The sequence below is a fragment of the Somniosus microcephalus genome, chromosome 11 (assembly GCF_052327205.1).
Source record: "Somniosus microcephalus isolate GS21.2 chromosome 11, FLI_Smic_1.0, whole genome shotgun sequence".
NCBI classification, from domain to species: domain Eukaryota; kingdom Metazoa; phylum Chordata; class Chondrichthyes; order Squaliformes; family Somniosidae; genus Somniosus; species Somniosus microcephalus.
In genome coordinates, this window is record NC_140997.1 from 24604515 (window position 1) to 24626267 (window position 21753).

General features: G+C 47.5%; 1 protein-coding gene across 3 annotated transcripts in view; it reads left to right on the forward strand.

Moving 5' to 3' along the window:
* Positions 1–43: 43 nt before the first annotated feature.
* Positions 44–21753, forward strand: part of LOC147110394 (uncharacterized) — a 44661-nt gene continuing 22951 nt past the window's right edge. Inside the window, exons 1-4 of one of the 3 annotated variants that reach the window (XM_086000368.1) lie at positions 44–326; positions 4073–4158; positions 11497–11517; positions 15177–15223. In XM_086000368.1, coding sequence (XP_085856494.1) covers positions 4089–4158; positions 11497–11517; positions 15177–15223 — 138 coding nt within the window. In that variant the 5' untranslated portion in view covers positions 44–326; positions 4073–4088. Of the gene's footprint in view, positions 327–4058; positions 4159–11496; positions 11518–15176; positions 15224–21753 lie in introns of all 3 variants that reach the window. The other 2 variants (XM_086000367.1, XM_086000369.1) reach the window with 2 other exon arrangements.

Genomic DNA, 21753 nt, shown 5'->3' on the forward strand with positions numbered 1-21753 from the left:
GCAGGATGCCCACTCGCAGCAGCTGTGCCTGGAGACGGAGCAGAATTCCGAGAATTAGGCTCACTCTGTGCAGAAACATTTTCTACTAAACTCCAAGTCTTCCCCCCTTTCACTTTAACTAGAATGCGACCGTTTTGTGTGTTTGCTGCACTGAAGTCACCCCCCAACAGAACAATTCAAACTCCACTCCAGTTCCCTTACTCATTGGCAGTTGTCATGGAAACCCAAACGTTGCTGCATCAAGTGCAGAGGCGAGCTTTTCCTTGAACCACTTCTCAGAAGAAGTGGAATGGGAACACAGTGAGGGAAGCAGCTGGCCTTTTGTGGTAAGTGTCTGGACAATAGGGCAGTAACGCAAGGAATTTTTCAGTGTCAGAATGAAACGGATGCATAAAATAGATTGATCGATCATGATCGCTGAAAAGACCAAATATTGTCATAATTGCAATTGTTCAAAGTCACTGTTAAAATCTTCTCTAATGTTATTTCTATCGAGTGAGATCAGAAAGGCCTCACTTGTGACGCAGCTCTGCAAATCTGTTACTGTGTCTGTGATAGCTGGAAATCATAGAATCATAGACTAGTACAGCAGAGAAGGAGGCCCTTTGGCCCATCGAGTCTGCACCAGCTCTTTCGAGCTCTTTCAAGGAGCAATTCAGTTGTCCGTCTTCCCCCGTGATGACCGACTCCCCTCGCAATGTCCGACCTCCCCCCGCGATGTCCGACTCCCCCCGCGATGTCCGACCTCCCCCCGCGATGCCCGTCTCCCCCCGCGATGTCCGACTCCCCCCGCGATGCCCGTCTCCCCCCCGTGATGCCTGTCTCCCCCCGCGATGCCCGTCTCCCCCCGTGATGCCTGTCTCCCCCCGCGATGCCTGTCTCCCCCCCGCGATGTCCGACTCCCCCCGCGATGCCCGTCTCCCCCCGCGATGTCCGACTCCCCCCGCGATGCCTGTCTCCCCCCCGCGATGCCCGTCTCCCCCCGCGATGTCCGACCTCCCCCCGCGATGCCCGTCTCCCCCCGCGATGTCCGACTCCCCCCCGCGATGCCCGTCTCCCCCCGTGATGCCTGTCTCCCCCCGCGATGCCCGTCTCCCCCCGCGATGACCGACTCCCCTCGCAATGTCCGACCTACCCCACTCTTTCCCCATATCCCTGCAATTTTTTCTCCTTCAAGTATTTATCCAATTCCCTTTTGAAGGATTGATGAAAGTCTTGGTGTTGGGGGGGGGGGTGGATTTTAACCCCCAAGAATGGGTGGGTTGGGGTTGGGTGGGAAGGTAAAAATGTTCAAATTCTCAAACCTGACCCCAACCCACCACTTCCTGTTTTAACAGAAGCGAGTCGGGGGCGGGGCGACCAACCTACTCCTAGAAGACGGGTCGGTCACTGAAATCTTTTTAAGGAAGCTGCGTGCTTCCATTTTAACTGGATTTTTATTTTTAGCTCATGAAGGCCCTGATTCCTGGGCCTTGGGAAACCCAGCAGATGAAAGGAGGCGAGAGGGCCGAATCCATGAGGTGTTTTTTATTGCACCACTTGTGGTGCAGGGGTGTTTTCCCCAGCTCAAAAGATTACCAGTACGCAATCGGAGTCAGACCCCCGCAATCAGCTGACCCCCCACCCCCACAATGCCCGACTCCCCCCGCGATGTCCAACTCCCCGCGATGCCCGACTCCCCCCCTCGATGTCCGACTCCCCCCGCGATGCCCGAGACTCCCCGCGATGTCCGACTCCCCCTGCGATGTCCGACTCCCCGCAATGTCCGACTCCCCCCCTCGATGTCCGACTCCCCCCGCGATGCCCGAGACTCCCCGCGATGTCCGACTCCCCCTGCGATGTCCGACTCCCCCCAATGTCCGACTCCCCCCCTCGATGTCCGACTCCCCCCGCGATGCCCGAGACTCCCCGCGATGTCCGACTCCCCCTGCGATGTCCGACTCCCCCCCAATGTCCGACTCCCCCCCGCGATGTCCGAGACTCCCCGCGATGTCTGAGACCCCCCGCGATGCCTGACTCCCCCCCGCGATGTCCAACTCCCCCTGCGATGTCCAACTCCCCCCAATGTCCGACTCCCCCCCACGATGTCCGAGACTCCCCGCGATGTCTGAGACCCCCCCGCGATGCCCGACTCCCCCCGCGATGCCAGACTCCCCCCGCGATGTCCGACTACCCCCACGATGCCCAACTCCCCCCGCGATGCTCGACTCCCCCCGATGATGTCCGACTCCCCCCGCGATGTCCGACTCCCCCTGCGATGTCCGACTCCCCCCCCCGATGTCCGACTCCCCCCGCGATGTCCGAGACTCCCCGCGATGTCCGAGACCCCCCGCAGTGCCCGACTCCCCCCACGATGCCCAACTCCCCCCGCGTTGCTCGACTCCCCCCACGCTGTCCGACTCCCCCCCGCGATGCTCGACCCCCCCTGCGATGCCCGACTACCCCCCGCGATGTCCGACTTCCCGCGATGTCCGACTCCCCCCGCGATGCCCGACTCCCCCCACGATGCCCGACTCACCCCGCGATGTCCGAGACCTCCCACGATGTCCGACTCCCCTCGCGATGTCCGAGACCCCAGCGATGCCTGACTTCCCGCGATGTCCGACTCCCCCCCATGATGCCCGACTCCCCCCGCGATGCCCGACTCTCCCCGCGATGCCCGACTCCCCCCGCGATGCCCGAGTCCCCCCGCGATGCCCGACTCTCCCCGCGATGTCCGACTCCCCCCCCGCGATGCCCGACTCCCCCCGCGATGCCCGACTCTCCCCGCGATGTCCGACTCCCTCCCGCGATGCCCGACTCTCCCCGCGATGTGCGATTCCCCCCCGCGATGCCCGACTCTCCCCGCGATGTCCGACTCCCCCCCGCGATGTCTGACTCCCCCCCGCGATGCCCGACTCCCCCCGCGATACCCGACTCTCCCCGCGATGCCCGACTCTCCCCCCGCGATGCCCGACTCCACCCGCGATGCCCGACTCCCCCGCGATGTCCGAGACTCTGCCCACGATGTCCAACCCCCCCCGCGATGCCCGACTCCCCCGCGATACCCGACTCTCCCTGCGATGCCGGACTCCCCGCAATACCAAACTCTCCCCGCGATGGCCCGACTCCCCGCGATGTCCGACTCCCCCCCGCGATGCCCGACTCCCCCCGCGATGCCCGACTCCCACCGCGATGCCCTCCTGCTGCTGAAATGTGAATGGATTGCATTTTCGACCATTCTCAGATGCAGACAGAGGAGCAGAAAGAGACAGATGTGGCGACACATACAAAAGGGGGGAGTGAAAGTGGACATAAATGAAGCTTCCAGTGCAGGTTTAACTATGCATATGTGTAACTCTAATTTGTTATTCCTGGCTCTTAATGTAGCCTTGGATTAGAGACAGCAGTGCTAGGACTGGATGTTACCTGCTTGTCAAACTTGCACTGTAACTAGCAGACTACCTTAAACTTCAACTGATTGATTGAGTTAGTAGGAACCATTTATTACAAGCTGTAACAGGTTGTGGTAGTAAAAATGTACAATCGCTGTGCTCTGCAATCGCTAGATAGAAGGAAAAAAACATCAATTTATGTAGTGCCTTAGATGGTCAAAACATCTGAAAGAACTTCATATAACGAATGACTTTTAGACTGATTTTGCAAATGCAGCAGCCAGTCACCACCAGCAACCTCCCGGACACATCAATGAGATGAATGACCAGTTAGTCAGGTTTTAGTGCTGTTGACTGAGGGAGGAATGTTGGCGAGGACATCAGGAAAAATCCCTGCTCTTCTGCAGATAGTGCCATGGAACAGTAAAGTATCATAGGGATTGTACCTTTTATTGAAGGAGATTGTTGGGGAATTGGGAAACCTTTCATTTATTGTTGTGAGGAGGTGTCACAAGGAGGTGCTGCAATGATGAATCTGGATGTGATTACTTTATATTGAAAAACAAATGAAAAAACTTGCCAAAACATTTTTTCATGAAGACACTGCTCCTTTAATACTGTCAACAATTATTTTTGAGTTATCATTTTCCCCAATGACCTCAACCTTATTTTTACATTTTTCAGTCTTTGCTTTCCAGTTTCAGGTTGTTGAAAATGTTTAAGAACATTTCCTTTCAGCAGAACCCAGTTCCTTTGTTTCTGACACTCGCAGTGATTCTTTGCGGTAAGATATAGAAAAAACAATCTATAATACTGAACACTGATGAATTTTAGTCTGTGCATGCTTTATTGAGCAGGAACAGTGTGTATATATAATCAACTTCTTCACACAAAAGGTAGTAGAAATCTGAAACTCTCTCCCCCCAATAGGCTGTGGGTGCTGGGCCAATTGAAGCTTTTAAGAGTGAGATGTACAGATTTTTTGTTAGGTAAGGTTATCAAGGAATTATGGCGCTAAGGCGGGTAAATGGAGTTGAGGTTCAGATCAGCCATGATCTATTTGAATGGCGGAACAGGCTCAAGGGGCTGAATGGCCTACTCCTGTTCCCATGTTCTTGTGTTCCATGGTAATAGTTCCCTCTGGGGGTGATTTTGTCCTCTTGGGCCCGTTTAGGGTGTACAGATACAGTTGCCTTTTGTTTTATGGCCCTCAAAAAACCACAGAGAGAAATCTGTTTTGTTAAAATTATCGACAGGAAGAATTACATTTGCAAACAAAATCATGTCAATCAGGCCAGCTTTTTCTTGCTCCAGTTTCTGACATTGTTCAAGCTTTTAAAAGACATGTTTCTTCCATCTTCAGTGCCTTATTGATACTGCATGTCCCTATCATAGCCACTTAAATCATATAACGAACTGCCTGGTTGGTTAACACCTCATCTTGCACGAAGCCAATTGGTAAGCATTGGCCAAGTGATAACATGGAATTTAAGGCACAGAAACAGGCCATTCGGCCCAACTGGTCTATGCCGGTATTTATGCTCCACACGAACCTCCTCCTGTTGTATCTATGCTTTAATGCGTTCAATCAAGCATGTAGATACGTCGAATTAAATCAGAGTCAGGCAGACAGGCTTATAACTATGATCTTTACTTTATTCCTAAAATGGCTGACTGCAGCTTGCCCGGGTAATTCCCATAATGCATTGCACATTACATTACCGTATTTACTGGTGTTAAACTCGCACATTACATTACCATATTGACTGGTGTCAAACTTGCAATCAATACACGACATCCCCCTTTTCCTTGGAAACAAACTTGCAGTTTACAAACAGTTGCTTACAATAACACTGCATAACTTATTTGATTTATAAACTTTTTACAAACTTGTGTCTTACCACACAACTAAATAATTCCCAGGTTTAAACATTTAACATCACCCATGCAGTTCTCGCACAGTTTATGTTGTGACATAATCAGACAGTCTTTGGGATTTTCTTTCAACCCTTTGAGGTCTGGCTGTATTGGGTATGTCTGACATGTTGGTGTCAGTGGGTATTGCCTGTGTCACAGTGGTATGTGTGTCAGGGTCTACTATACTGTCCTCAGTCCCTTGTGTTTCCTCCTGCTCATGGAGTGTCTCCTTTGGTCCATTGGTTCTGTATTTCTTCACAAACGTAGTGTTTCTCGAGTAGCGTGCTCCTTCTGGAGATTCTACTACTACTTGGCTCCCTCTTTTACTCAAAACTTTGTGCGGTGTGGCATTAAAAGGAGTGGTGAACTTGTCCACTTTGTCCTGCCGTACCAGCACCGTGTCGCCAACTTCCACCTCTGAGTATTGTGTTCTCCGCTGTTCATCTGCATACAGTTTGGACTTGCCTTTTTGTTCTGCGTCCCGATCACGTACTTCCATGTCTGCGCGCGACTCTGTGATGTCTGGCAGCTTTCCTCTCATTTTCCGTTTAAAGAGCAGCTCTGCCGGGCTCTTTCCTGTCGTGGCATGGTCAATGCCCCTGTACACAGTCACATGTTTTCGAAGTTCACGTTTCCAATCTAGTCCTTCTGACTGAGCAATTCTGATTCTCTTCATCAGCGATGCATTCTGGCGCTCGACTTCTCCGTTAGCCTGAGCCCATTTTGCTGTTGTTTTCAGGTGTTTGATCCCATTGTTTTCACAGTATTCTTTGAATAATTCAGATCTTAATTGGGGACCATTATCAGATTTGCAGGTGATTGGCAAACCATGATGGCTGAAGATTGACTCTAAACTATCAATAACCTTCTCTATTGTTGTGGAGGTCATGATGTCGTATTCATAGTAGCGACTATAATAATCAACTACCACAAGAATGGAGTGGTTGGATGGCAAGGGTCCCAGTAAGTCTATAGCTACATCCTGCCAGGGGCTCTCCGGTAATGGTGTTGGTCTCAACGGTTCAGGTGGGTCGGGTCTGGCTACTATCTGACAGCCAGGGCACGCTTTACAGTGTTTTTCAGCTGCCTTGTCCATGCCAGGCCACCAAACCTTGGTTCTGAGATGTTGCTTTGTTCCAACTATTCCCAAGTGTCCTTCATGTGCTAACACCAGGGCTCGTGCGTGTAACACTGTGGGTAGCACGATGCGTGTTCCCCGAAGAACTAGGTACCCCACTACGCACAGCTCGTTTGCAATTGCTGCATAAGCTTTACAGTTCTCAAAATGTCCGTTTGTGATTGCCTTCCGTACCTCAATCAGCTCTGGGTCGGTAGAAGAGGCTTCCTCCACCTCTCTAGTAGTGAGTGCTTTTGGCGTCGTACTCACAGCTACAAATCTCACGTATTCATCTGAGCCATGAGAATGTCTCTCCCAGCAATCGTGACAGTGGGTCTGCAATGTTTTGCTTGCCTGGAATGTGTACCACCTTGAAATCGTACGGCTGTAATCTAAGTACCCATCTCTCTATACGGGCACAGGGTTTAGAGTGTGGGCTGTATATCACTTGTAATGGCTTATGGTCAGTTGCCAAGTTAAATTTTCGGCCATACACATATGGATGTAGCCTCTCACAAGCCCATACAAGAGCTAAGGCCTCTCTCTCTGTTTGAGAGTATTTCCTCTCACAGTCTGTTAAACTATGACTTACATAGCATATTGGCACCTCTTGTCCCTGTTGGCCCTGAACTAGTACTGCGCCTAAACCTACAGGACTGGCATCTGCTATCACCTTGGTTGGTGCATCCTTATCAAAATATGCTAAAGTGCCGGCTCTGGCCAACTCTTTCTTGAGTGCACTGAATGACTGTCTCTGTTGTGATCCAAATTTAAATGGTGTGTCTTTTCTCGTCAGGCGTCACAGTGGCTCTGATAGCGTTGCAAACTGCGGGATGAATCTGCTACTGTACCCAACAAGTCCCAAGAAACTCCTCACCTCTGTAGCATTCTCTGGTTCCCGAGCTTCTGCCACCGCTCGCACTCTCTCTGCTGTTGGTCCGATGCCCTTTTCAGACAACAGGATTCCCATGAAAATCAATCGATCCATGTTGAATTGGCACTTCTCTGAGTTTAGTGTCAGTCCACTTTCCATTAGTCTGGTCATGACAGCGTGTAGGCATCTGTCATGCGTTTCCTGGTCGTGTGCATGCACAATAATGTCGTCTGAGATGTTTTCAACACCCTCTATTCCAGCTAAGGCATTAGCTATCTCGTGCTGATATTGCTCACTAGCTGAAGATACACCGAATATCAGCCTCTTGTACCTGTATATTCCGCTATGTACTGCAAACGTTGTGATTTCTCGTGACTCAGGGGTCAGTTCTAGCTGGTGATAACCCCATTTCAGGTCTAGCTTACTAAACACCGTCGAGCCGTTCATACCTTGGAGTATCTCATCAACGGTGGGGATTGGATATCGTTCCCTCACTATTGCCTGGTTTGCTTGTCTCATGTCTAGGCATAACCTTACATCCTTATCCGCTTTTGGTACAATAACCACAGAATTTACCCATGGGGTGGGACCAGTTACAGGTTCGATAATGTCCATGTCCCTCAATTGTTTTATTTTGGCCTCTACTGCCCCCCTTAAGTTGAATGGTATACGCCTGAGTGGCTGGGCCACAGGCTTCACTTGTGGGTCGATATACAAACTGATCTGTTTTGTGTTCAGCCTTCCTACTCCCTGGAACACCTTTGGATACCGCTGTTCTAGTAGCTGTCTTACATCTACCACAGCTGAGACATCTGCGCCTATTTTTAAAACTCCCAGTTTCATGGCTGTCTCCCTTCCTAGCAACAGCTCTCCATGGCCTTTAACCACAATGAACTCCACCTGCTCAGTTCTCTTACCTAATGTAATCCCACATGTGAATACACCTTTAACTAACAGTGGTCGGCTAGAAGCATAAGAGAATAACTTTCTCTCTGTCTTAGGGACATGTGACTGACACTTAATGTGTTCTGACTTTAATCCTTCCCATGTATTCTCATCTATCACATTATTAGTTGCACCCGAATCAATTAACATTCTCAGGTTTACTCCCCCCCCACAAAAGGTAAGTCTCTCTGTCACGTTATTTCCAGTAACAGCAAATGCACAGTTATTTTGTTCCTCTACATTGTTCACACTGTGTTTCTTTGTACCCTTTGTGCGGCATATTTTGGAGAAATGATCCTTTCCCTTGCACTTATGACACGTTTGTCCGTGTGCTGGGCATTTCGGATCTCTGCCTATGTGGTCTGTGTGTCCACAACTGTAACATTTCCTTTCGTTCCTATCGCCATTTCCCTTTGGTTTCTCTGTCGAGCTTTCCGCATAATACCCTCTTTTCTGTGTAACATGACAAACAGTATCTGTCTCCGCCTTCTCTGTACATGACATGGCTGACATCTGCTCCTCGACGTTTTCACATAGTGAGGCCAATTGTAACGTGCGGGCGAGCGTTAGATCATGCCCTTCCTCTAGCAATTTCCTCCGTACATAGGCTGACGTGCATCTACTCAGGATAGCGTCTCTTATTTGATTATCCGCATCCCCCCCAAAAGCACAGTCTTTAGCAGCCTGCCGCAAGCGAGTAGCGGTATCCAAAGGTGTTCCAGGGAGTAGGAAGGCTGAACACAAAACAAATCAGTTTGTATATCGACCCACAAGTGAAGCCTGTGGCCCAGCCACTCAGGCGTATACCATTCAACTTAAGGGGGGCAGTGGAGGCCAAAATAAAACAATTGAGGGACATGGACATTATCGAACCTGTAACTGGTCCCACCCCATGGGTAAATTCTGTGGCTATTGTACCAAAAGCGGATAAGGATGTAAGGTTATGCCTAGACATGAGACGAGCAAACCAGGCAATAGTGAGGGAACGATATACAGTCTCACCTGCCTTCTGGGACAACTTATGAAAAGTCTGTCTAGCAAATGCTGCGTTGACCTGGGGCACGAAGTAGTGATTCAAAGCACTAACCGCCGCCGTGTAGTCTGCTGGCTCTCCTGTGTCCGGTAGAGTCGAAAAGATATCCTGGACATCTGGTCCTGCTAGGTGTAGAAGTAGAGCTCTTCTCCTCTGCTTCGTGGCACCTGTAGAGGTATCATTGATAATGAGTCCTTTGCCATCGGCATAAAGCTCAAAAGACATTAACCACCTCGTCCATCTTGGACCCAACGTGGCTGGCTTGGCGAAGCATGCAAAATTTTGAATGCCGGTCTTCTCCATCCTAGCTAACTAAAACTTGGGCAACTACCTTTTTAAAAAGATTCCTGTTCGTTATCCTCGTCGCCAATGTTGTATCTATGCTTTAATGCATTCAATCAAGCATGTAGATACGTCAAATTAAATCAGAGTCAGGCAGACAGGCTTATAACTATGATCTTTACTTTATTCTTAAAACGGCTGACTGCAGCTTTCCCGGGTAATTCCCATAATGCATTGCACATTACATTACCGTATTTATTGGTGTTAAACTCGCACATTACATTACCGTATTGACTGGTGTCAAACTCGCAATCAATACACGGCACTTCCCACCCTACTTCGTCTAACCCTATCAGCATATCCTTCTATTCCTTTCTCCCTCATGTACTTATCTAGCTTCCCCTTAAATGCATCTAGGCCATTCACCTCAATTATTCCATGTGGTAGCAAGTTCGACATTCTAACCAGGTAAAGAAGTTTCTCCTGAATTCCTTATTGGATTCATTAGCGGCTATCTTATAATTGTGACCCCTAGTTTTGGATTCCCGCACAAGTGGAAACATTTTCTCTGTGTCAACTCTATCAAACCCCTTCAAAATGTTAAAGACCTCTAATAGGTCACCCCTTGGCCTTCTCTTTTCTAGAGAAAAGAATCACATTTTGTTCAGCCTTTTCTCTCAGTTCTGGTATAATCTTTGTAAATCTTTTTTGCACCTTCTCCAGTTTCTCTATATCCTTTTTGTATTATGGAGACCAGAACTATTGGGTAACACCTGGGGATTAATTCCCACAAAGATCCTCTGAGAAGGATTTGGTAAGGACCATGCCTTTCCTCTTTCCCTGTCTTATAACTCAAAAGAGAGATAGTTGCTCCCTCACAGTACCAGCACAAACATTGGGCCAGAATTTGCAGTGGGTATGACGGCGTACTCTCAGAGTACACCGTATTACCGCCTTTGAAATGGACCGCAAGTTCAGGATTTCCACATGGGCTAAATCCCGAACTTGCGATCTGTCAAGTTACGACTTGATAGATCATCCGCTCTGTCTTGAAAATCCCAATTGCTGGCGCAGTTGGGCTAATTGCCCACCAACTGCCCAGCAATTACGCACGAAAATTTTACGGCTGATGCAAACAGGCACAGGGCCTGTTTGCATCAGTGTAAGGGGATACCTCAAAAGCTCCAACGCATCGTTCAGCATGTATTTAGCTGATTTATCTCACATAAAAGTGAAATTGTTAGTTTGTTTTGTCTACACATTTTATTGAATTCCTGATGTTGAAGCTTGGTGCTGTCATTTCGCTAGTTTTTAACTTAACACTGTAACTTTAGTTATCATATCCCACTGAAAAATTAACTGTAAAAACCTGATGCTGGTTCCCACATATCTGTTCAAGAGGAAACTTGGTGCCACAACTGATTGGAGCACCAGGCCCACGTGATCCCAGGTACGCTTCCGCACACGCTGCGCCCCGGGATCCGTGGGCCATTATGCTGCCCTCGAGTACGCAGCGTCAAAGAGCAAGTTAGCGAAGGAGGGTCCCCATCAGTTAAGTTCGTACTTCGTCCGTAGGTACGCCGCCGACCACAAAACTTGTCCCGTTCTTGCTTACGTGCGACACGTTCCTTTTTCATATTTGCAACTCACAATCCATTTGTTGTAGGGAGCTGGCTTCGTAACCAGCTGCACATGAAGGGCTCTTGATTGTTTGAAATGTGCCAGTTGTGGTTAGGATGAAAGATTGTTAAGTGGTGAGTTGTGTATCTGTAGCAAACTGCTAGCAGGTGCTGATGTTGCTGCTCAATTTAATAACCAACAGAAAATGTTCAAAGAATAAGCTTCTGGAGACATACAATGCAATTTTAAAAAGCAACATATCAATAATAAAGTTTGGTAAACACATTTGCAGTACATTTGTTCCTAACCATGTTTTTCAATTTTATATTTTTAGGATCCTGCAGTTCCCAAAAGAGTAAGCTATATTTCCTACTGAATGAGTGTATAAATGTGTGTAATTAGAAAAATTTCTCATACTTTAAGTAAAGCCATTTAATATAAATGTGGGGAGCAATTCAACTTTTTTCCTACAATTTTCTCCCTTTCTCTTCTGAAGAAGAACTTGCATTTATATAACGCCTTTCATCCCAAAGCACTTCACAGGCAATTACTTTTGAAGTGTAGCCATTGTTGTTATGTAGGCTTTGTTGTTATAAAGAGGCTGACACATGCTGGGGTACAGTTCCCTGGATTCCAGCTGCCCTCTCATACCTCACTCGAGTAGCAACCTTCAATTGTGAGCCTCAACAGTGACTGTTGCCAAGCTACTCCACTGTGGAGGTATCACAGCTGAGCCTGAACTTGTTCTCAACTATGTATTTTACAACAGCAACTTGCATTTATATAGCGGCTTTAACACAGAAGGACATCCCAAGGCACTTCGTAGAGGCGTAATCACAAATGACATCCTCTGTGACTGACCATGGTGCATTATCCTTCGTCATGCTCCTCGACCTCCCTGCAACCTTTAGCACGGTCGACCACACCATCCTCCTCCAATGCCTCGCCTCTGTTGTCTAGCTCAGTGGGATTGCCCTCGCTTGGTTCCACTCTTACCTATCCAATTGTAGCCAGAGTATCTCCAGGAATGGCTTCTCTTCCCACCTCCTCCAGAGTCACCCAAGAATTTATCCTCAGCCCCATCCTCTTCCTCATTTACATGCTGCCCCTTGACGACCTCATCCAAAGACATGTGGTTAGCTGCCATATGTCCGTTGACGACACCCAGCCCTAACTCTATCCCTCCACTGCCTCTGTGTTGCCAGACTGCTTGTCCAACATCAAGTCTTGGATGGACCGAAATCTCCTCCAGTTAAGCATAAGGAAGATTGAAGCTGCTGTCTTCAGCCCCCATTACAAACTCTGTACTCTTGTCACCAATCCCATCTCCCTGACTGCCACAGTCTTGGGTTGAACCAGACTGTTTCAATCTTGGCATCCTATTAAACCCTGAGCTTCGCTTCGCTTCGCTTCTAACCACATATCCTGTCCCTCACAAAGACCGTCTCTATCCACCTATGTAACACTGTCTGCCTCCATCCCTGCCTCAGCCCATCTGCTGCTGAAACCCTCATCCATGCTTTTGTCACCCCCAAACTCAACAATTCCAATGCTCGCCTAGCTGGCCTCCTAACCTCAAGCACCCACGGACATGCTTATCCAAAACTCTGCTGCCCGTATCTTGTCCCACATCAAGTCCCGTTCATCCATTATTCCTGTGCTCATTGACCTACAGGGGCTCCTGGATCCCAATGCATTCAATTTAAAATTCTCATCCCCGTATATAAATCTCTGTGTGGCTTCGCCCCTCCCTATCTCTCCAACCTCCTCCAGTTCTACAACCAACGTTCCCTTTTAGCTGCATGGCCGTGCAGCACTCTGCAGCTCCCGCGCAGCCAGCTTGCTGGCTTTTAAATAGGAAAAACCACGCATACGCGGTATTTTGAATGGGCTGCGCAGCCCCTTAAAGGGGCCGCGTACCCAAAGAAAATGAAAGGGAACATTGCCTACAACCCTCCCAAAACTGTGTTCCTCTGTCTCTGACCTCTTGTGCATTCCCCCCGACACTTCGCTATGCTTTCAGCTGAATATACTCTATACTGAAATATCCCTCCTGAAACCTCTCCACCTCCCTTTCCTACTTTAAATCTCTCCCTAAACCAACCTTTTGGTCACATGTCATCATATGACCTTTGGCTTGGTGTCTATTTTTGTCTGATTACGTCTCTGTGAAGTGCCTTGGGACATTTTTCAACATGAAAGGCGCTATATAAATGCAACTGGGGGCAACAGAATGGTCAGGGGCACGAACCTTGACTGTTTTTGCTCATCCCTAGCTCAGGACTGCTGTGGCCAGGTGCAACAGTCCTACTGCTGCCCCAGCTCAGATCAGCTAACTGAATACAGACTGGCCTCAAACTTGGGATCTTGCTGATCTCACTGGTTCAGTAACATTTAATCATAAATCCATCTGGAAGTTGGGGAAGGTTCATCTTACTCAAGCTTTTAACTCTGTGGCTGTCTTTAGCAGGCTTAAAATCTATTACGCTTGGTGCCATAAGAACTGCTAATGTGTTTGTCACAATGAGAATTAAGTCTTGAGGGAATTTTAGTTGGTTGTAATGAGATTAGACTGTGCTGCTTTTGTTCAGTGGTGTCGTGGATGGCTAATCTTGCCTTCATAAAATTCTTCACGGCACTATTTCTGTGTACTCATTGGATTCCATGTGACTGAAAACAACAGGCGTGCAGACAGGGCAGAAACACTTACAACAACAGCTTGTATTTATGTAGCACCTTTCGCATTGTAAAACGTCCCAAGGTGCTTCACAGGAGCATTATAAAACAAAATTTACTGCCTGATTGATTGCTCATAGTAGCATCCCCATTGGCTTCAGGAAATGTAACTACTCACACGAACTGGTGCAGAGTCAATAGCATATTTTCTAAATCTCAACGCAAGATCATTTACAATAATAAAGAGCCCCTGAAATAAAAAAAAAATTAAACAAGGGCCTTCCTCTCCACAGTGACCTTGAATAATTTTATACTGGTAATAGCAATAAACCAATAATACTCTAAAAACAATATGCTTCAGTGAGCATTCTGCACATATCCAGGTTTGCAGATGACACTAATTGTGTAGATGGCAGCAGGGAGTTACAAAGGGACATAGACAGATTAAGTGAATGGGAAAAACTATGGCAGCTGGAGTTCTATGTAAGGAAGGGTGAGGTTATCTACTTTGGATCCAAGAAAGACAAATCTGAATATTTTCTTAATGGCCAGAGACTAGGAACTGTGGAGGAACAAAGGTGATTCGGGTGTCCAGGTAAGCAAATCACTAAAAGCTAGTGCATTGATTCAAAAACTAATCAAAAGGGCTAATAGAATCATAGCATGTTTGCCTTTATCTCAATGGGGCTGGAATATAAAGTGGAGGGGGTTATGCTTTAGTTGTACAGAGCCTTGGTCAGACCCCATCTGGAGTACTGCGTTCGATTTTGGGTGCAACACCTCAGGAAGGATATGCTGTCCTTGGAGAAAGTACCGTGCAGATTCACCAGAATTACACCAGGGCTTAAAGGGCTCATTTATGATAGGTTGCATAAACCTGGCTTGTATTCACTTGAGTTTAGAAGGTTGATCTAATTGAGGTGTTTAAAAATGATAAAGGGATTCGATAGGGTAGATGCAGAGAAACTATTTCCTCTGGTGAGGGAATCCAGAACAATAGGGCTTAATCTTAAAATTAGAGCCAGGGCATTTAGGAGTGAAATGTGGAATTCCCTCCCCAAAAGGCTGTGGATCCTGGGACAATTGACATTTTCAAGACTGAGGAAGACAGATTTTTATTAAGTAAGGGTATCAAGGGACATGAAACAAACGCAAGTAACTGGATTTGAGGTACATGATCTAATTGAATGACGCAATGGACTTGAGGGACTGAATGGCCTATTCCTGTTCTTATGTTCCTATTTAAATTGTATTTTGACTTGTCTTTTATTGTGATTTTGTGCACTATTACTATATTTATCTTGAAAAGATTGAGTTGTGTTTTCTCTCTCTTTTCAGCACCTGGTACGGATATTGAACTCACACCTGCAGACTATAGATTTACAGTAAGATTCCTCATGTACCACTGCTCCTTTTAATACGGGCTAAGTACCCGTGATAGAAAACAATGGATTGCGAGTGTGTTTTGTGCAGCTATACCTGTAAGTGGCTTACTATACTTCCATGTGAGGAAAGGATAATCTAAATAACAAATATCGATAAAGAAAGAAAGAACTTGCATGACCTCAGGACGTCCCAAAGTGCTTTACAGTCAATGAAGTGTTTTTTGAAGTGTAGTCATTGTTGTAATGTAGGAAAGCACAACAGCCAATTTGAACACAGCATGGTCCCACAAACAGCAATGAGTTCAATGACCAGATATTCGGTTTTAGTGATGTTGGTTCAGGGATAAATATTGGCTGGGACACCAGAAAAACTCCTCTTCAAATAGTGACATGCATATTGGAGATGAATCATTCGTGAATCAGTTGGATCCAAACGATTACATAGAAACATAGAAGATAGGAGCAGGGCTAGGCCATTCGGCCCCTCGAGCCTGTTCCGCCATTTAATGAGATCATGGCTGATCATCCAAAATCAATACCCTGTCCCTGCTTTCTCCCCATATCCCTTGATCCCTTTAGCCTTAAGAAATATATCTAACTCCTTCTTGAATATATTTAATGAATTGGCCTCAACTGCCTTCTGTGGTAGAGAATTCCACAGGTTCACCACTCTCTGGGTGAAGAAATTCCTCCTCATCTCAGTCCTAAATGGCTTACCCCTTATCCTTAGACTGTGACCCCTGGTTCTGGACTCCCCCGCCATTGGGAACATCCTTCCTGCATCTAGTCTGTCTAGTCCTGTTAGAATTATATAAGTTTCAATGAGACCCCCTCTCATTCTTCTAAACTCTAGTGACTATAAGCCTAATCGACCCAATCTCTCCTCATACGTCATTCCTGCCATCCCAGGTATCAGTCTGGTGAATCTTCACTGCACTCTCTCCATGGCAAGAACATCCTTCCTCAGATAAGGCAACCAAAACTGTACACTTTACTCAAGGTCTGGTCTCACCAAGGCCCTGTACAACTGCAGCAAGACATCCTTGCTCCTGTACTCGAATCCTCTCGCTATGAAGGCCAACATACCATTTACCTTCTTAACCGCCTGCTGCACCTGCATGCTTACCTTCAGCGACTGGTGCACAAGGACACCCAAGTCTCATTGCACTTCCCCTTTTCCCAATCTATTGCCGTTCAGATAATATTCTATCTTCCTGTTTTTGCCACCAAAATGGATAATCTCGCATTTATCCACCTTATACGGCATCTGCCATGCATCTGCCCAATCACCCAACCTGTCCAAATCATACTGGAGTTTCTCTGCATCCTCCTCACAGAACACACACCCACCCAGCTTTGTGTCGTCTGCAAACTTGGAGATATTACATCTAGTTCCCTTGTCCAGATCATTTATATATATTGTGAATAGCTGGGGTCCTAGCACCGATCCCTGCGGTACCCCACTAGTCACTGCCTGCCACTCGGAAAAAGACCTGTTTATTCCAACTCTTTGCTTCCTGTCTGCCAACCAGTTCTCTATCCAAGTCAGTACCTTACCCCCAATCCCATGTCGTTTAACTTTGCACGCTAATCTCTTATGCGGGATCTTATCGAAAGCCTTCTGAAAGTCCAAATGCACCACATCCACTTGTCCTCCCTTATCTATTCTACTAGTTACATCCTCAAAAAATTCCAGTAGATTAGTCAAGCATGATTTACCTTTTGTAAATCCATGTTGATTTTGTCTGATCCTGTCACTGTTTTCCAAGTGCTCTGCTATTACATCTTTTATAATGGACTCTAGCAATTTCCCCACTACCAATGCCAGGCTTACCGGTCTATAATTCCCTGTTTTCTCTCTACCATCTTTTTTAAATAGTGGGGTTACATTAGCTATCCTCCAATCCATGGGAACTATTCCAGAGTCTATAGAATTTTGGAAGATGACCAGCAATGCATCTACTATTTCTAGGGCCACTTCCTTAAGTACCCTAGGATGTAGATTATCAGGCCCTGGGGATTTATCGGCCTTCAATCCAGTCAATTTCCCGAACACCATTTCCCTACAAATACTGATTTCATTCAATTCCTCCCTCTCATTAGACCCTATGTTCCCCGACATCTCTGGGAGGTTATTTGTGTCCTCCTTTGTGAAGACAGAACCAAAGTATGCATTTAATTGGTCTGTCATTTCTTTGTTCCCGATTATAAATTCCCCTGATTCTGAAGGGACCTACGCTTGACTTCACCAATCTTTTTCTTTTCATATATCTATAGAAGCTTTTACAGTCAGTTTTTATGTTCCCTGTAAGCTTACTCTCATAATCTATTTCCCCCCTCTTAATTAATCCCTTTGTCCTTCTTTGCTGAATCCTAAACTGCTCCCAATCCTCAGGTTTGCTGCTTTTTCTAGCCAAATTATATGTCCTCTCCTTGGATCTTATGCTATTCCTAATTTCCCTTGTTAGCCACGGTTGAGTCACCTTTTTTGTTTTATTTTTATGCCAAACAGGGATGAACAAATTCTGTAGTTCATCCATGTGATCTTTAAATGTTTGCCATTGCCTATCCACCGTCAACCCTTTAAGTAACATTCCCCAATCCATCCTAGCCAACTCATGCCTCATACCATCGTAGTTTCCTTTATTTAAATTCAGGACCCTAGTCTCTGAGTCAACTACTTCACTCTCCATCTTAATGAAGAATTCTATCATATTATGATCGCTCCTCTCCAAGGGGCCTCGCACAACAAGATTGCTAATGAATCCTTTCTCATTACATAATGCCCAGTCTAAGATGGCCTGATCTCTAGTTGGTTCCTCGACTTATTGGTCCAGGAAACCATCCCGTATACATTCTAGGAATTCCTCCTCCACAGTATTGTTACTAATTTGGTTAGCCCAATCTATATGTAGATTAAAGTCACCCGTGATAACTGCTGTGCCCTTATTGCACGCATCTCTAATTTCCCGTTTAATGACATCCCCAACCTCAGCATTACTGTTTCGGGGTCTGTATACAACTCCCACTAACGTTTTCTGCCCCTTGGTTTTTCTCAGCTCTACCCATACAGATTCCACATCAGCAGAGCTAATATCCTTCCTGTTAATTTCCTCTTTAACCTGCAATGCTACCCCACCTCCTTTTCCTTTTTTCCTGTCCTTCCTGAATATTGAATACCCCTGGATGTTGAATTCCCAGCCTTGGTCAACCTGGAGCCATGTCTCCGTAATCCCTATTATATCATATCCATTTACATCTATTTGCGCAGCTAATTCATCCACCTTATTACGAATGCTCCTCGCATTAAGACACAAAGGCCTAGAAATTGGCCTGAGGTGCCCAAGCGGCGCAAAGTTCGCCTGGGCGCTGGAATTTGCGCCGCGATCGCCACATTAGCGATCGCCGCAAATTCAGTTGAAGTGCCCCTAGAGGGAGACGGGGCGCGGCTCGAGGCGCTCTGCGTCCCTCTTAGGGCGCTGAAAGTGAATTTCGCAGCGCTACGTGCCACAGCGCCACACGCTGCAGCACGGCACGCTGCGGTACTGCAGGCCTTCCTCCCACTGTTAAGGGGGAGGGGCCTGCAACAGCGCGAGCCCCGGTCGCGAGTGCCGGCAAAAGAGCCCGGCACCAAGGAGAAGTGCCGGGCTCTTGGGAAACAGCCGGCAATGCTGCGGGGGCGGGACCAGGAGGCCGGGGACAGAGGTGCTGGCAGGCGGCCGCCAAAAAAGCGCCCGCCCCGCACCTCCACCTTAACTTGCGCCTCTGCCGGCGCAGCAAGGCCCCGCAAACCGGGCGCGGGTAGCGAATGGCGCTACAGCGGCGTTCGCTACCAAATATCGTGAGCGGGGCGCGAATGGGGCGCTGCGCACACTGATGACGTCATCGGTGGCGGCGCAGCGCAAAAGGCTAATGTCACCATTAGCGCCCCTACTGAATATCGCAGGAGGCACAGCCAGTGGCGCTACAGCCACTGACTGCCTCTTTAGGTGCTAACAGGTGGCGCTACTCACCCAATTTCTCCCCCAAAGCCTTCAGGCTTGATTTTTTAACATTCTTAGTCCTTTTAGAATTATTATTTACTGTAGCCCTGCTTGATTTACACCCTTGATTTCTCTGCCTTCCACTTTTGCTTTTCTCCTTCCTGTCTTTTGTTTCTATCCTTGCTTCCCTTTCCTCTGTCTCCCTGCACAGGTTCCCAACCCCCTGCCATTTTAGTTTAAACCCTCCCCAACAGCACTAGCAAACACTCCCCCTAGGACATCGGTCCTGTTCCCAACCAGGTGCAAACCGTCCAGTTTGTACTGGTCCCACCTCCCCCAGAACCGGTTCCAGTGTACCAGGAATTTGAATCCCTCCCCCTTGCACCATTCCTCTAGCCACGTATTCATCTGAAATATCCTTCTATTTCTACTCTGACTAGCACATGGCACTGGTAGCAATCCTGAGATTACTACCTTTGAGGTCCTATTTTTTAATTTACCTCCTAACTCCCTATATTCAGCTTTTAGGACCTCATCCCATTTTTTACCTATATTGTTGGTACCTATTGTACCATGACAACTGGCTGTTCATCCTCCCCCTCCAGAATGCCCTGCAGCCACCCCGAGTCATCCTTGACCCTTGCACCAGGGAGGCAACATACCATCCTGGAATCTCGTTTGCGGCCGCAGAAATGCCTATCTATTCCCCTTACAATAGAATCCCCTATCACTATAGCTCTCCTGCTCTTTTGCCTCCCGTCCTGTGCAGCAGGACCACCCATGGTGCCAAGAAGTTGGCTGCTGCTGCCTTCCCCCGATAAGCCATCTCCCTCAACAATATCCAAAGTGGTATATCTGTTTGAGAGGGGGATGGCCACAGGGGACCTCTGCACTAGCTGCCTGCGCCTACTACTCTGCCTGGCGGTCACCCATCCCTTCCTGCCTGTGCAGCCTTTACCTGCGGTGTGACCAACTCATTAAACGTGCTATCCACGATGTCCTCATCACCGCGAATACTCCAGTATGTATCCATTCGCAGCTCCAGTGCCGCAATGCGGTCTGCCAATAGCTGCAGCTGAATACACTTCCCGCACACATGGTCATCAGGGACACAGGAAGTGTCCCTGATTTCCCACATAGTGCAGGATGAGCATGCCACGGGGCCGAGCTGCACTGTCATGACTTACCCTTTAATTAATTCAAATTAAATTAAATCAAATCAATACCACCAATTACACTACAATTAAATGATATACTCAAGGGCCCTTGTTTTACTAGCACTCCCCGCTACACAACAGAGACCTTACAAACTATAACCACAAAAATTAAGAATTATTGGAACAAGTGGCTAGATCCACATGGCACACTAAAAATCCAAGCCTGCCATTCACTAAAAGGCTCAGCATACATTAAAAATTTAACACCTCCCACCCACACATGAACTATTTTTTGCTCTTTGTGACCTGGTATGCTCAGTTCTGCCACATCCTCTTCTACTGCCTGGCCTGGTCCAGTACCACTTGTGCCTTGCTGCTCTTTTGGCGCCGTCTCTGCTACTACTGATTCCTGGTTCCTGCAGGTGCCTGCAGGCGCCTGCAGTCCATCTCCCAGTTGTAATTATTCAGCTTTTTTTTAAACTTCATGTGCAACGAGACCTGGGTGTCCTTGTGCACCAGTCGCTGAAGGTAAGCATGCAGGTGCAGCAGGCAGTTAAGAAGGCAAATGGTATGTTGGCCTCCATAGCGAGAGGATTCGAGTACAGGAGCAAGGATGTCTTGCTGCAGTTGTACAGGACCTTGGTGAGACCACATCTTGAGTATTGTGTGCAGTTTTGGTCGCCTTATCTGAGGAAGGATGTTCTTGCCCTGGAGGGAGTGCAGCGAAGATTCACCAGACTGATACCTGGGATGGCAGGAATGACGTATGAGGAGAGATTGGGTCGATTGGGCTTATATTCACTGGAGTTTAGAAGAATGAGAGGGGACCTCATTGAAACTTATAAAATTCTAACAGGACTAGATAGACTAGATGCAGGAAGGATGTTCCCGATGGCGGGGGAGTCCAGAACCAGGGGTCACAGTCTAAAGATAAGGGGTAAGCCATTTAGGACAAAGATGAGGAGGAATTTCTTCACCCAGAGTGTGGTGAACCTGTGGAATTCTCTACCACAAAAGGCAGTTGAGGCCAATTCATTAAATATATTCAAGAAGGAGTTAGATATATTTCTTAAGGCTAAAGGGATCAAGGGATATGGGGAGAAAGCAGGGACAGGGTACTGAATTTGGATGATCAGCTATGATCTCATTAAATGGCAGAGCGGGCTTGAGGGGCCGAATGGCCCACTCCTGCTCCTATCTTCTATGTTTCTATGGACCTGTTCAGGGTGGATGAGCTAAAATGGGCCAACTTTTTTGCGGGACAAAGGCCTTGGTGAGATGCTGCCTCACTGTGCACAACTTGCTAATGTTTCCTTTGTATTTTAACTTCTTTTCTCTGTGAATAAAATTAGGTAGGGGGATGATTGTCCTCAGGGCTTCTCCCACTCCA